The sequence below is a fragment of the Indicator indicator genome, chromosome Z (assembly GCF_027791375.1).
Source record: "Indicator indicator isolate 239-I01 chromosome Z, UM_Iind_1.1, whole genome shotgun sequence".
NCBI lineage: Eukaryota > Metazoa > Chordata > Aves > Piciformes > Indicatoridae > Indicator > Indicator indicator.
In genome coordinates this window covers 43,008,754-43,022,970 of record NC_072053.1, presented here as the reverse complement: position 1 = coordinate 43,022,970, position 14,217 = coordinate 43,008,754, and the positions used below count along the sequence as shown (strand labels likewise).

General features: G+C 37.8%; 1 protein-coding gene across 3 annotated transcripts in view; it reads left to right on the top strand.

Annotated features, from left to right (window-relative positions):
* Positions 1-13,253, top strand: part of FREM1 (FRAS1 related extracellular matrix 1) — a 63,643-nt gene extending 50,390 nt beyond the window's left edge. For all 3 annotated transcript variants that reach the window (XM_054397792.1, XM_054397791.1, XM_054397790.1), the window contains exons 29-36: positions 1,630-1,779; positions 3,596-3,834; positions 4,498-4,545; positions 4,834-5,016; positions 5,289-5,414; positions 6,088-6,203; positions 11,629-11,714; positions 13,054-13,253. In XM_054397792.1, coding sequence (XP_054253767.1) covers positions 1,630-1,779; positions 3,596-3,834; positions 4,498-4,545; positions 4,834-5,016; positions 5,289-5,414; positions 6,088-6,203; positions 11,629-11,714; positions 13,054-13,253 — 1,148 coding nt within the window. The remainder of the gene's footprint in view (positions 1-1,629; positions 1,780-3,595; positions 3,835-4,497; positions 4,546-4,833; positions 5,017-5,288; positions 5,415-6,087; positions 6,204-11,628; positions 11,715-13,053) is intronic.
* Positions 13,254-14,217: the final 964 nt, after the last annotated feature.

Here is a 14,217-nt window from a genome sequence, read left to right as displayed (position 1 = left end):
ATGAAAATCTATTTGCTGTCATAATAATTTCCTATGCATGTGCAAATCTGATTTTTTTTTAACACATCCCGTTGCCACAGTTGGGATTTATGAGTTTAGAAAATGGGGTCCACATAGGCCTCCCATGGTGTTGCCTGATATGCCAGCAGAGATTATTCTGAGACTGCCAGCAGTAAGATTTCAGTGGCTGAAAGTCATGGTGACTACAGAGCAGACAAAATAGATGATCTGTGAAGGGCTGAAATAAGTGCCCTGTATTTGATGGTAAAAATTAATCCAAATGCTTACCTGCATTTGAAAAGCAGATATGCTGAACATGTTAGGTGAGTTCAGCCAAAGTCTGGGGATTTTTACTTTAGGGCTTAAGCTTTTTATTTTTTAGTTTTAAATTTGAAGATGGAAGAAAGATCTGAGAGATTAGTGTAAGAAGTGCTTCACTAGAATTTTCCTTTTTTGCTGGTTCATGTAGGTTCTCCAAGCATGAGACACTTTGGAGTTACTGCTATCCTTTCTGTCTGCAGTGGTAATTCATATGAAAATTGTCTCTGAACACAGACAGGAGAGATGTACAGTGTTCCCCTTTTCTGATTACCTTCTCAGTTAAGCCATCTGAGCTCCCTCACAGTCTTTTTTTGGGTCAGCCTTCACTTAGGCTAAAATTCCAAGTTTTTACACTCAAACTATCAGTTTCTTAGTTCTACATTCAAGATATTTGTTACTTATTAATTAGTCTTATTTATAAATTATTTAGTAAGGCTGACAGGTTTGTTTCAAAACCAAACCTCAGCTATGCTACTCAGTTGGACTGATTGGCATAGTAGACTGCACTCAATCAATTGTAATATAACGCAGCAGAAGAAGATCCTATCCAGGTTTATGGATCTGTTTGTACTGACACCACCTCTTAGCTAGAGGGACTCATACTGGAAACGCACAAGGAAACAGAGGTCATAAGGTGTCATAAGGATGTACAGATTTTCTTTGACAATGTTGCACATGTATCTTTGTGTTCACTGCAAATGTCAGCACTGATTTTGTTGACAGCAATGTGTATGTCGATATATGTTTCTGTCCTGCTGCCCCTGTCTTTTCCTGAACAAACTTTGTAGCCTTTCTGGTAATAATCATCTTAGTACTTTATTTCTGAATGATCTTTTCTCATTCCCATAATGCAAGCCTGAAGTTACCCAGTTAAGGTAAGCAGCCAAGCAAAAATTTTGTCTTCAAGCATAAAGTCTGCCTAAAATTTTGCACTTCAGTCTAACATAGTATGATTCATTTACAGGTATTTTTAAAACTGTTCAAGATAGTTTTCAAGATAAAACGCATAATAAAAAAATTTCTCTTGACAACTGCAAGGGAAGTCCTAGATCTGTACACTGTAATGTCATTTTGCACCTCTACAGCAGCTTTTACAGTGTGTGCACTTGAACTGAATCATCATTGTCCAGGAACAAATTTCAACTTAATGCTTTTTGGGAGAGCAGCTGGAGTCTAGTCAGTTGGTAGTACAACCACATATGCCAGCTACTCCATTCTAGCTGTAGACATATTAATGAATATATTTCTTTGACATTCCATTTAATTCAAAAGCACTTAAAGAGTAATTAAAATGTTTATTTCTGTTAGGAATGACAACCAAGACATGGAACATAGCAATTACCTGTGATGGATTAGAGGAAGGTGATGAAGTATTTGAAGTAGTTCTGAACTCCCCTGTGAATGCTGTTCTTGGCACCCGGACAAAAGCTGTAGTGAAAATTTTGGACTCGAAAGGAGGTACAATCTTTCAATCTTAATCATTAAGAACATGGGAAAATCTTGGCTTAGTAGCTACTTATCTTCAGCCATGAGTTGTCCCTAATACTCACCTTCAGATCAAAATGCTTAATTTCTTTTTAGAGAAAACAAGATTGACACTTGAAAAACTGTTACTCACATAGTTATATGCATCCTTTTAGGAAACACAACATGGAAAAAGCAGCAAGTACAAAATGAGAAAGGTGCAAGGAAAGAAACCACTTCTCATGACGACATGAGGCCAGTTCTCGCTTATTAAAGTGGGAAAAAATTATTTTAGGTCCATTAGAATCCCCCCCCCCCCCCTTTTTTTTTTCCCCACAGTTTGAGAGACCTTATACACCTCTGAAAAAAAAATCATTTTCCTCTCAAAAAACCCACAAAAATCTAACAATTAAACCCAGCTCTTAGCAATACATTTTCTATTACTTAACACAGTCCATGACATTATAGTACACAGCAGTGGTTGTGACAGTTTAGGCTTTTATGTCTGCATATTTTAGAGTGATGAAATGTGGTTTGCCTAAAATCACACCACAAAAAGCAACTGCAGAAAAATAGAAATAACTACCAAAGCAACTAAATTACAGAATCACAGACTCACAAAAATACTCAGATTGGAAAAGATCAAGTCCAACCAAGAACCCTACTCTACAAACTCTAAACCATATCCCCAAGCACCACATCCAAACAACCTTTACACACCTGCCTGGGCAGCACATTTCAATGCCTGACCACTCTTTCTGTGAAAAAGTATTTCCTAATGTCCAGTCTAAAACTACCCAGTTGCATCTTGAGGCCATTCCCTCTTGCTCTATCACTAATTACCTGTGAGAAGAGACCAGCACCAGCCTCTCCACAATGTCCTTTCAGATAGTTGTGGAGAGCAATGAGGTCTTGCCTCAGCCTCCTTTTTTTCAAACTAAACATCCCCAGCTCCTGCAGTTGACCTTCGTAAGATTTGTTTTCTAGGCCCTTCACCAGTTTCATTGCCCTCCTCTGCACCCCCACACCTCTCTTGTACTGAGGTGCCCAAAACTGAACACAGTACTCGAGGTGTGGCCTCACCAGCACTGAATACAAGGGGACAATCACCTCCCTATTCCTGCTGGACACAGCATTTCTAGTACAAGCCAGGATACCATTGGCTTTTTTGGCCACCTCAGCACACTGCTTGCTCATATTGAGCAGCTTGTCAATTAGAACCCCCAAGTCCCTTTCAGCTAGACAGCTTTCCAGCCACACTTCCCCAAGCTTGAATCCTCTGAAACCTGCAGAGTGAGGGTTTTTTTACTGGTCCTTACTGAAACAGTACTTTAAATGTATGTTGCAATGAACTAGGCTTCATTAAAAAAAAAAAAATACAGAACCCAGATCTCTTTTCTCTTTAATATTCATAATGTAAATCAGGAGTTAATCAGCACAAGCATTTTGTAGGCACAATAGCATCCTGGATTTCTGAAGTGAAAATTTTTTGGGCACCAACATTAGTTAAAGTTAGTTGTTTGTCCATGATCAAAAAACAGCACTCCAATCCCCAACCTATGCATGAAAAGAGGCACTTTTGGCTGACATTTTGATCTGAAGGTAGACCAGATGCATTATGTATAAAAACATACATATATATAGGTAGCAGTTGCAGTCATGATCACAGCAAACTCCACAAACAGGACAACTGAACAAACAGCAAATCAATCACATCAAGTGAAAGAATCATCCAGGTTTTAATGACAAGCTGTTTGTGTATCTGCCCATGCAGTTAGAACTGACCATCTGCCATTTTTTATGCTTTCAGGTCAGTGCAGCTATTCCCATTCTTCTGGCCAAAGCAAGCACAACTTTAGGGGGAAGGCCACGCTGTTTCCAGTGTCCTCAGGCTCCTCATCACCTTCCAGGCCTGGCAATGCTCTCTTGGAAGGGATCCCACTGTCTCCTTCCAAAGGCATGAAAACGCACAGAGGGGAGTTGCAGCAGGAACATAGCTTGGCAAATCGGTCAAAGACCAGGCTGAGACTGACTGGAAATGGCAGAATAGTAAGATACTTATGTAGTGCAGTGATGGATTGATTTGACATGATATGTTCATTTAGTGGTGATATTTTTTGTAGTTATCCTATCTGACTGTGCAATATAACCACAAACTGAGTTTACTCTTAGTCAGACCTGAAAGCTATTTAAAAATCCTAAAAGGAAAATAAAAAATATTAAAAATCCTAATTTTGAAGATAAATATATGCAAGAGAAGAAGAAAAAGAGAGTTGTGAGAGGAAACATGCATTCAGTAACTTCAGCCAATATGCAGCTGAATTATGGTCAGCTAGAAGAAAGAAGTAACTGCAGCCAGGGATATGTGTAGAAGTTGTGACTCTGGTCCTGAAGTTTTAAAGCTGAAAATACTGTTAACTTACACAGGGAACAGTTACTTGGAACTTGTCCATTGATTTTCTTGTTTAACCTGTATTGGTTTAGTTAGGTAGTTTAGTAACATTCTATTATTGTCATCATAAATATAATGCATGATTTTTAATGCCTGTTTTCAGAGGTGATTGGTTTCCATTTTGAAAGAGAAAGAACTAAACCCAAGATATGTTCTGCATGATTTATAACCTAGATCTTGTACTAAATCTTGCACACAGTCTTTTTGTTTCTGCAGTGCGTGAACAGGCTCATCACATTCTGCCCTTCTACATTTTTCAGGTTCAACCTTCATCTGTATTTAGGAATGGAACTGATGTGGTTTTCAAAGTAAGAGTATTCTAAGTTTTATTTACATGTTCCTATGATTTCTTTCAGATTCTGTTTTGGTTTATTTTTGACAGGTTTATCACTTCTATGAATCCATTATGACCAAAATTTTCTAAGTATCTTTCTTTTTCTTTGGTGTCATTTTCCCTTGATTAGCAATGATACCTATTACATTTTTTTGGGTTGGTTGTTTGCCTATTTTTTAAGTTTATTTAAGAGTTGCTTGTATGTGCTAACACTTTATTTTCCCTGCCCTGTTGTCTTTGTGTGTGATATTGTAAAATGAAGTATCATGGGATGGTATCACTCCAAATAGAGGATGACACCTCAACAGCTAAAGCAAACAAGAAGGGTCAAGTGTCTGCAATTAACCAAGCACAATCACAGATAAATATCATCTCCTCTAGGAAGACAGAAATCCCACAAGCTGATAATGCAGAACTGGCATCTGAACCAAGGTCAAAACATCAGGTATGAAACCTTTTGTTTCACAGGCTTTTTCACCATCTGTTTTCAGTCATGCTGTTTTCCAAAATGATTTAACACCTCTGAGATCTCCACCCTAACCCCTCCCACTCCAAAGCTCAGCTGAACCAATACACAGATAAAATAACAACTCAGACCTTGAAGAGTTTGCATGGCATAAAGTTTTAATACAAGACCTACTTACTCTGTTTCATGTAGCTTGTTTGCTTAGTGCAATTATTTTCCTTCAAATGTTCAAATGACATTTCTCTTTCCAGGACTTTTACTCTTTTCCAAAGGCCTGTACACCAGATTTAAAGGGGCTTTTACATTATGAAGAAAGTACTCAAAAGTTATTTCAGTGTGATGGAATAATATGGAAATTATGGAATTCCCAAAGCAAGGTAAAAATATCACCATGAGCATGTATCTCAGATCAGAAAGTCTACAATAAGTGTGACTCTCAGTCCTGTAACAACTATTGACTTGTACAAGGAATAAAAAAGTTATCCAGAGTTGGGTTTGCTGCTGGCAAAAAAAGATTTCTAGAGGCATGATGAGGTCTGGGCTTCCTTCCTTACACCCAGAAATGCTCCTGGACCAAACCACATGAGCACTTATGTCTTGGTACTTCTGGGGATATGGACGTAGGACAGTCACTGAATGAAGTCTGTGAGAGGTTGAGTGGGAGCTGGTAAAATTAGCTCACTTTGGCATTCTGTAAACATGCATCTCGTCCACCACAGAAGATGTGGTGCTGAATTTTGTTACACTCCATTCACTACACGGGCTGCAAGAGACAGCAAATGGTGTCCAAATTGATGTGGTCTCTTAAAGTGATTTTTGGAACTGAAACCTCTTGTTGACTTCAAAGCCACTCATTATAAATTCCCTTCTCTGCAAGGCTTTCATTTCTTTACATCTTTTAAGCAATGCTGTAGCTTATTCAGACAGACCAAAGCTGATTTTCATTTTAATTCTGGAGGAGCACTTCCAGCCTTCAGTCTGATTATTAGTGCACAGACCAAGATCACTGTGAACACAAGTTTGTTTTGCCTCTTTCCTCTTTTATATTAGGAGGTAGGCATGAAGAAATGTCCGTCTGGGTGGAGTCATCATGAGGGCAACTGCTACTTCCTGGTAGTGAATCACAGGGTCAGCTGGAACGCTGCTGCTCAGGCTTGCAAAGAACGGTGAGAGACTTCTCCAAGTGAATGTGTTTGCTGTGCACTGCTGTTGCCCTGAGCTGAGTACTGCTCTTCATACAGAGAAGTGTCACATGGATTGTACTGCACAGTTCCCTGAAAAACAGAACAAGCCCTGGGAATCAGACCCAGTGGAGGACAGAAATGCTCTGTGCCACAAAGTTTCAGGTGGTGAGGCTACCTTATTCACAACATGAATTCCCAAAGCTGTCCTCCTGCAGTGAGGATGCTTTACTAAAGGAAGAGTTTATTTGGGAAAACAGAAATAGAGCAAAGACTCAGTCTTTGATCTTCTGTGACCTGTAACTTTATTGGCTCTACCTTCATTTGCTTGATATAGCAACAGTATGTTGACACCTCTTGTATGCCTCATCATATTTTTCTGAAGATGCAATTCCTCAGATTGTGTAACTACTTGGAAATTTTAACATGAAATTTGACAGTAAATTTCTGACTTTTAAGGATAAATAAAAGCCAGTTAATAATAATAGTTGTCTCAATGTATGAGACAAATAATAAAAAAAAAAAAACACCAGTCTTGCCCTTTGGTGGCCTGCTTTGTGAGTTTGGTTTTAGGAGTGATAGCTTAGACTAGAAGAAATGCTAGCCACAGTAACATAGGGCTTGCCCGAGGATCATGCATGTTCTGTACCTTGTGTTGAATTATGAGTACCAGGTTGAAGACCAGCCTGAACAACATGGTAGGTTTTAACAGACCTCTCCATTACTCCATGAAATAATAATCAAAGCAGAGAAGGATTGGAGATGAAAGAAACAGAATATATTAAATAAGTGGTTGAAGGACATTCAGGAAACATGAAACGTGCACAAGCATGTAAAATAAACCTTGATTACTTCTACTCAACTATACCAGATTCAGTTGTCTTGGTAACACATGGAAAGAAAGCCTTGCTTCTAATACCTCCCACCAGAAAGAAGTTACTCTTTACTAAAAATGCAAATGCTACCTGCTCTTGTGATTTTGCCTCAAATTTCACACTATTAGTTGGTTTACCTAAAATTTCAGCTCCTGGAATGTTTTCCTATCAGCTGTATTCTTTTGTTATTTATTCAAACAAAGCAGTAAGTTGTGAATATTTTATGTGGTGGGTTTTTTGTTGTTGTTTTTTTTTTTTCCCCCAAAGGCTTCAACATTCAAGTGATCCCTTGGAAACCTATGTCATTCTACTGGGAAGTGTTTCCTATTTCCTAAAAGAGTGCACTCATGGTGACTCATAATATTTGTAGGCAGTAACTTCTTGCTGAAGTGTATAGTGTGAATGTAAATGAAAATAATTGCAAATCATCGCCAGTGTAAAACACCTACACAAAAAGTCAAGGCATATCATTGAATCCATAAGCAAATGAATCCTAGGACAGTGATGACTCCTTCCTTGTGGAGTGCTACAGCCAAAGAAAGCTTTATCCTGGTAAATGGAGTGCTCCTGGCTTTCATCTAGGACTGATTTATAAAAGTATGACCCCAGACAGACACTGAAAAGTGGTACATGAAGATAATTTAATAAATTTTACTTTGAGTTTTTGTCCATCTCCCCTGCTGGCAATCATCACAACAACCAACACTTGTGGTATTTCTGTTATTAACACTTCTACTCTTTACATCTAAATAGCTGATATTTCCAACAGTCAAATACAATCAGCATGGAGGTGAATCATCAGTTTTTTAATATATCAAACGTTAGACATTAAATGGAAAATTGGAATTGACTTTCAGTAAATCAGTCAACTTCACGGAAAAATAAGAATAATTTTTATTACTACAAAAATAGCATTATTTTAAACTCCTATTTAATTTTCTTGCTATATTTTTTTCTATTATATGAACAGGGAAAAAAAGCACATGCATTGCTAAAGTTGTTCTAGTAACAGTCTCTAGTTAATCAACCTCCTAGAACCTCTTAGAGAAAACATTGTTTTTCTGAGACAATAGACTCGAGACAAATCTATATTAAAAAAGACGTGTATAGGCTGGAGAAGGTCTAGAGAAGGGCCACAAAGATGATCAGAGGACCTGGAAGAATGCCTTATGAGGAAAGGTTGAGAATTTGGTTTATTCAACCCTGACTAAAGAAGGCTTAGGAAAGACCTTACCACCATGTTCCAGTATTTAAACGGTGGCTACAAATAAGATGAAGACTCCCTTTCTACAAGAAATCACATGGAAAAGACGTGGGTGATGGGCACAAGTTACTTCTGGGGAGATTCCTATTGGATAAAAGAGGGAATTTTTTCACAATGAGAACAATCATCCATTAAAAAATCTCCCAAGGGAATTGGTGGTTTCCCCAGCATGGGACACTTAAGATTCATGTGGATAGGGTGCTGGGCCATCTTGTCTACATGGTGCTTTCACCAAGAAATGATGGATCAGACAATGCTTAGGGTCTCTTCCAACCTAGTATTGTATGGTTCTGTGATTGTGTTTGTTCAAAGAAATGCTATCAATTTATTGTGGAAGCAATTGTCTGAATGAAAGTATGTGTACATGGGTTTATGCAAACTGACCCAGACTTCTCCTAGGCTTTGATGTATACCGCATCCATTTATTGAAGGTGGCATACCAATATTTTCTTCAGTTTTCATGTGCAGGGACAGAAGCAGACACAAACTGTGCTTGCCTTGACACGAGTTGCTGTATGCTGTGGAGATAGCGTAGGTGAAAAAAAATCTCAGCTAATTACTGTGAAAATCTTGCACCATTTTCAACACTTCTCCAACACACTGGAGAGAAGGGTGGTTAAAAACCTCATTTCTCTAACTTTGTTTTGTTGTATGCATGAAGAGGCCCCTGGCAACATAAACAGAAGCATGTGGGGGACATTATGGCTGAGTGATCCCAGAGCAGCCTGATTTAGCAGTGATTTTGGTGATTTATTGTCACAGTTCTTTTTTATCCCATGTGAATGTGTCCTTCCCAAGGGTCGGTGCAGTAAGGTTCACTTACATGTCAGATGGTTTCGCTGATGCCACTGAAGGGACTCTCCAACGGATAGACAGAGTCCACAGTTGTGTCGTTTGCTTTGTTAGTCAGATTATACCCTCATCTTCTTGAAACTGAATATTTAATAAGAGCTTAAATATGATCAGATTTCAGATCTGTTACCACCAGCTTTTTAAGGCAGGGGGTATTACTTTGTTTCTTGATTGTATATTAGCAGCATATGGCCTCAGTCCTTGGAAAACATAGGCAGAAACACATCTAAAATAATAGGTTAGATCCTTCATGACAGCTCAGCTTTGCCTAGTGCAAAGCAGGATGGACCCTGCTGCCTTCTCTTCTAATGATGTGCTAGTTCTACAAGTGAATAGTTTAATTTAGGTTAATGTGACTACTAGTGACTTAGGTACCTAGTGTAATTTTAAAGACCCCAGTGTTTCTTCGTATCTTCTCTGCCTTTCAATGGCCATTCTGGAAGTGAAGACCCTAAATCATGTCTGCCAGCCTCAGTTGAATGTTTTGGATACCATGGAGCACTGTAAGCAACACTAGACACCTATTTCAAGTTATCAGGATTACTCCTTAGGTGATCAAATAAATGCCTGTGATAAACAAAGCCTCTCAATCACTCTGCCACCTTCACCATCAATACAGTACATAGATTTACTACAGCAGTTCAAATTAAGGGTCCTCCCATACTGCAGAGACCTTCATTCCTAGTCAAGTGTGCTATTGCTGAAGTTAAATTTACAAAACTTCTTTAAGTATATTGGATAATTTAATGTAAAATCTTTGTGCTGTTACAAATATATTGCTTGAAGCTACCCAAAATATTTCCTTAATTCGAGCAACTGCTCTAAGATGATGGATGCTCTTGACTTGGCAGCAAAAATTTTAAAGCACACAGGAATAATTTCAGTTGGACGTATTTAGCATAGATATCAGGTGATGGTGTTTTATTTTGTTTCAACAGGGCATAAAGACCCCTTTGCTAAAATAATTCAAATTACAAAGTGTTAGATTTACATAACTCTGTAAATAGTATTATCCTGTCATTTCCTGTGTCTCGTTTACAAGTTAGTAATTATTGTAAAGGGTATGTTCCTTTAGGATTTTTCTCATTTCCCTTTGACTAGGTGTGATAATTAGAACATTTCTCTCTTCGGTCATGTGAGTTTCTCAAGCTGTACTTAGAAAAACACTCCTAAGGAGAAAAGATTAGATAATGTAATTATTGCAGTGCTTTCCTTTCATGGTGGTGAGGTCTCTCTCAAGCACTAGGGTTGAGGAAAAAGTCCTAATTTGTTATCACTCAGAGTGCCCCTGTATCTCACATAATCCTGACCCCAACCAGACAGCTGCTAAACACTTCATGCTGGAACAGTTTGCCACTTGTTAAGTCATGATCAATGTTTCTGAGGCCATCCTGCCACACCTCTACCTGAGGACAGTATACACACGTCAACAAGATCCTTCATATTTTTTTTCTCTGGTGACCCCTGAACATAGAGAGCCCTTGTAGGGACCTATGTTTCTGTGTGGTGCTTGGTCTAGGGCATCCATGATTACACAGACTGCTAACACTCAGCTGTCCTGCAGGCTTTGGCAGACACACCATACAAAGCAGAGGGAAAATCCCTTGCTGCTTTAGTTGACTGCAGGGATAATGCAGGAGACCTTCGCAACAAGAGCAACCCATGAGTTTTACAATTAATTTGCTCCACACCATGCTTCTTTGTGCCCAGATTAAGTAATGGTACTGAGTTTGTGCAGTAAGGACTGTGCAGAATTGTGGGCTACTACTTTAAATTCCTCCTGGTGTAAAATTTGCCTGTGTGACATTATATAGCATCCACAAGATCAGTACAGTTAGAAGAGATATAAAACAGCAACCAGGAATGGAGCTCCAGGCATGAGTCTCTAACTGGGTGGCAGGTTTGGTGATGAGCTTGCACCCTGAGATCTGTTAATGCACTTAGTTCTGTTTTGAAATATGGCTAAGATTTTAACAGTATTATTCAAAGCTTTAATTTTGTCAATTTAAATAAGATACAGTCTGCTCTACTACAAAATGGGTGAAGCTATATCTTTAAGTGTCTTGGATTCTAGTGCAGACAGTTTATTATAGAGTGTAACAATGACTATGGCAGTGGTTTAAAACACAGTTTGTGAGTATGAGGCACGTATTTCCTGTACACATTTCTTTCAGTTGCCTAGCTGATGTAATTTTTCTGTTAGAAAAATCAGACTAGCACTTTCATTCTCCTCCAAGTGATCCATAATTGTAAGATTTTTTCTTCATGTAATTGTTTTTTCATGCCAGTAAGTAGTGGTTTTCCTGTGAAACATGATTTACATGTTTATGCTAGAATCAGTGCCTCTTGTTGGTGTTGCCAGAAGCTGTCTGTCACTCTGTGGAATGCTAATTTCGCTGTCCTTTATCCTTGAGCCTAGATACCTTGGGAGTCTAGCAAGCGTGGCTAATGAACAACATATGCAGTGGCTGTGGGACTTCAGTGGGAGAAGGGCCTTTTGGATAGGCAAGTACATCATCTGCCTGTACTCTAGAAGGATTACAGCTCCCATGCACTTTGCAAAGCAGGAACTGCCACAGCAGTTTTCAAATGTAACTTTTTCCTCGACTTTCTGCTGCTTTTATTATTTTAGAGCCAGGCATAAACTGAAAGTTATAACTTACCTGGCTAATTTTATAAATCCAAGAGAAGAGTTTATCATGTTGTCTATTGCTGGATTGATTTTGCCTGGAAACTTCTCCCATTTTAGTACTGGTTTGTTTATCTCTCCCCTTTTTTTTTTCTTTTCTTCTGTTTTTTTTTTTTTTTTTTTGGCTGTTATTTTATCTCTAATTTATCTTTTTAAAAAAACTGAAAATATTTATGTCATTGCTAACTTATGGTGTCATCCTGTGTCAGAAATCTTATGAATGATGATCAGCTAAAGGAAATTTAATCACATCATTTTAGATTGAACTATTTGTTATTATGTACCTTTCATTTAAATAGAAATTGACAGAACTCATATGGGCCTTCTCTGTACCTCCTAATCCTTTTCTGTGAATGACTGCCTTAGCTCATGGAATTTTTCTTTCTTCTAACCCTTCTTATTTATGCTACACTGACCATATTTTAATGGTTTTTGTCCAATTTTGAATTGTAATTTTCAACTCAGTAATTTTCTGAGTTGCATTTACTAGCTATGCTATAACTTTAAAAACTACAGCTAGTTTGAGGTCATGTTTAAAGGAATTCAACTATGCTAACCCAAGAGGAATAAACTCCTCATATAATAATAAGGACTACAAGACCATTATGTTGGTTTTCTGATCTTGGTCTTTTCTAGCTGAGAAGACAGGTCATGCTACTCATGTTGGTCTTAGTAAATCACAGGCTAACAGAAAACACATGTTTTAGGTTGAATTAATTAACACAGGTTTTAGGTTGAATTAATTAATTATTTTTACAACTGTTAATGTCAACAGTATAAACAAATATCTGCAGGATTTTATTTTCAGGTGTCTGAAGGAATTTAATTCTTCCCAGACTTGAATACAACATTCTGCTTAGCATTTTAAGTATCAAAAGAGAAACCTGAGAGGTGACAGACATGTAATAGATGGAAAGCGAGAAAATATTTTATATGCAATAATGCAGAAGAGTATATTTGTCCTTATTCAGATGGCCCTAATTGTGATTCAGATGGTCTTATGACATATTAAATTGTATTTTACTTGTATTCTTCCAGCTTAATTTTTTTCTTTCAGCACAATATAGTATGCGTTTTTAAAGAAATGTTCGTCTGTTGGCATCAGGCTCCAGAAACTATAAAAATTACTGATTTGATTTTACTGATTTCCTTCAGGCTTGAATGACCAAATCAATCCTGGACACTGGGAGTGGAATGGGGGAGAACCTGTCACCTACACAAACTGGAGAAGAGGCCCCTACAGCTTACTGAAGAAAGGAAGAAACTGTGTATTGGTGAAGAAGCAAGGAAAATGGCAAACAACTGACTGCAGAAAGGTCACACAAAACAGATATATATGTTCAAGAAAGCTGTAAATTATGCAGAAACCCTGTGAAAGCATGTGGACATTCATGTTTCGGTTTTATTTATCTGCAGACATGTGAGGGTGTGCAATGGAAAACCACCCTATTTATCAGCAAGGTTTATTTTCTGGTCTGTCACTTATTCATATGCATATTTACACCAAAGAGCTATGCCTGAAGGCTTTCATCATATTTTTCTTCAATACTACCTTAAAAAAAAAAGCAAAAAAAGTACCACATCTGGTGATTTACTTGGCTCTTAAGAAGGGGTTGTGAATTGGCAGTTGCTTTAAATCATTTGCAACAAAACCTGCAGTTTTACTCTGCAGTCACAAAAAAGGAAGACTGCTTGGGGTGAAAATGAGGGCAGACTGCTGGCTAAAAACAGGATCTCTTGTGTCATGAGGGGAGGGGCATTATGCCAGGAGATTAGGGCTTCTGTGGTGAATGCCTTAGTGCAATGTCTTACAAAAATACCCATGGCAGGAATTAGTGACAGACTATCAACAGGAGCAAAACTCTTTTCTACTTGTGAAGGCCAGCTTTAGATTCCAAGAGATCTGCTCACACAGAGCTCTATATTGTTTCACATTTCTAACCAAAATTGTTTAATGTTTTTTGGAGACGCAGGAGCATGCTATTATCTTTAGTGCAATTAAGTAAGAGGATCTCTGTCAATCTAATGCTGTATCAAAGGATGATTTACATAAAAAGACAATAAATAGTGGATCTTAATCCTACAATATTAGTGTATTCAGTGATACATGGACATCAATAGGATTTTTATGTGTGTATAAACCAGTGTAATTATGAGACATAATTTGTACTAAAGTGGCTACAGCTTTTGAAAGGTATTAATCGAAGTCCTTATTAGGGATTTGAGGTTTATAAAAATAATAATTAAAAATCCAGATTTAGTTCTGAGAAATACTTTAAAATCAACATTTAATAGCAAAAACCAGCTCCTTATTTTAAA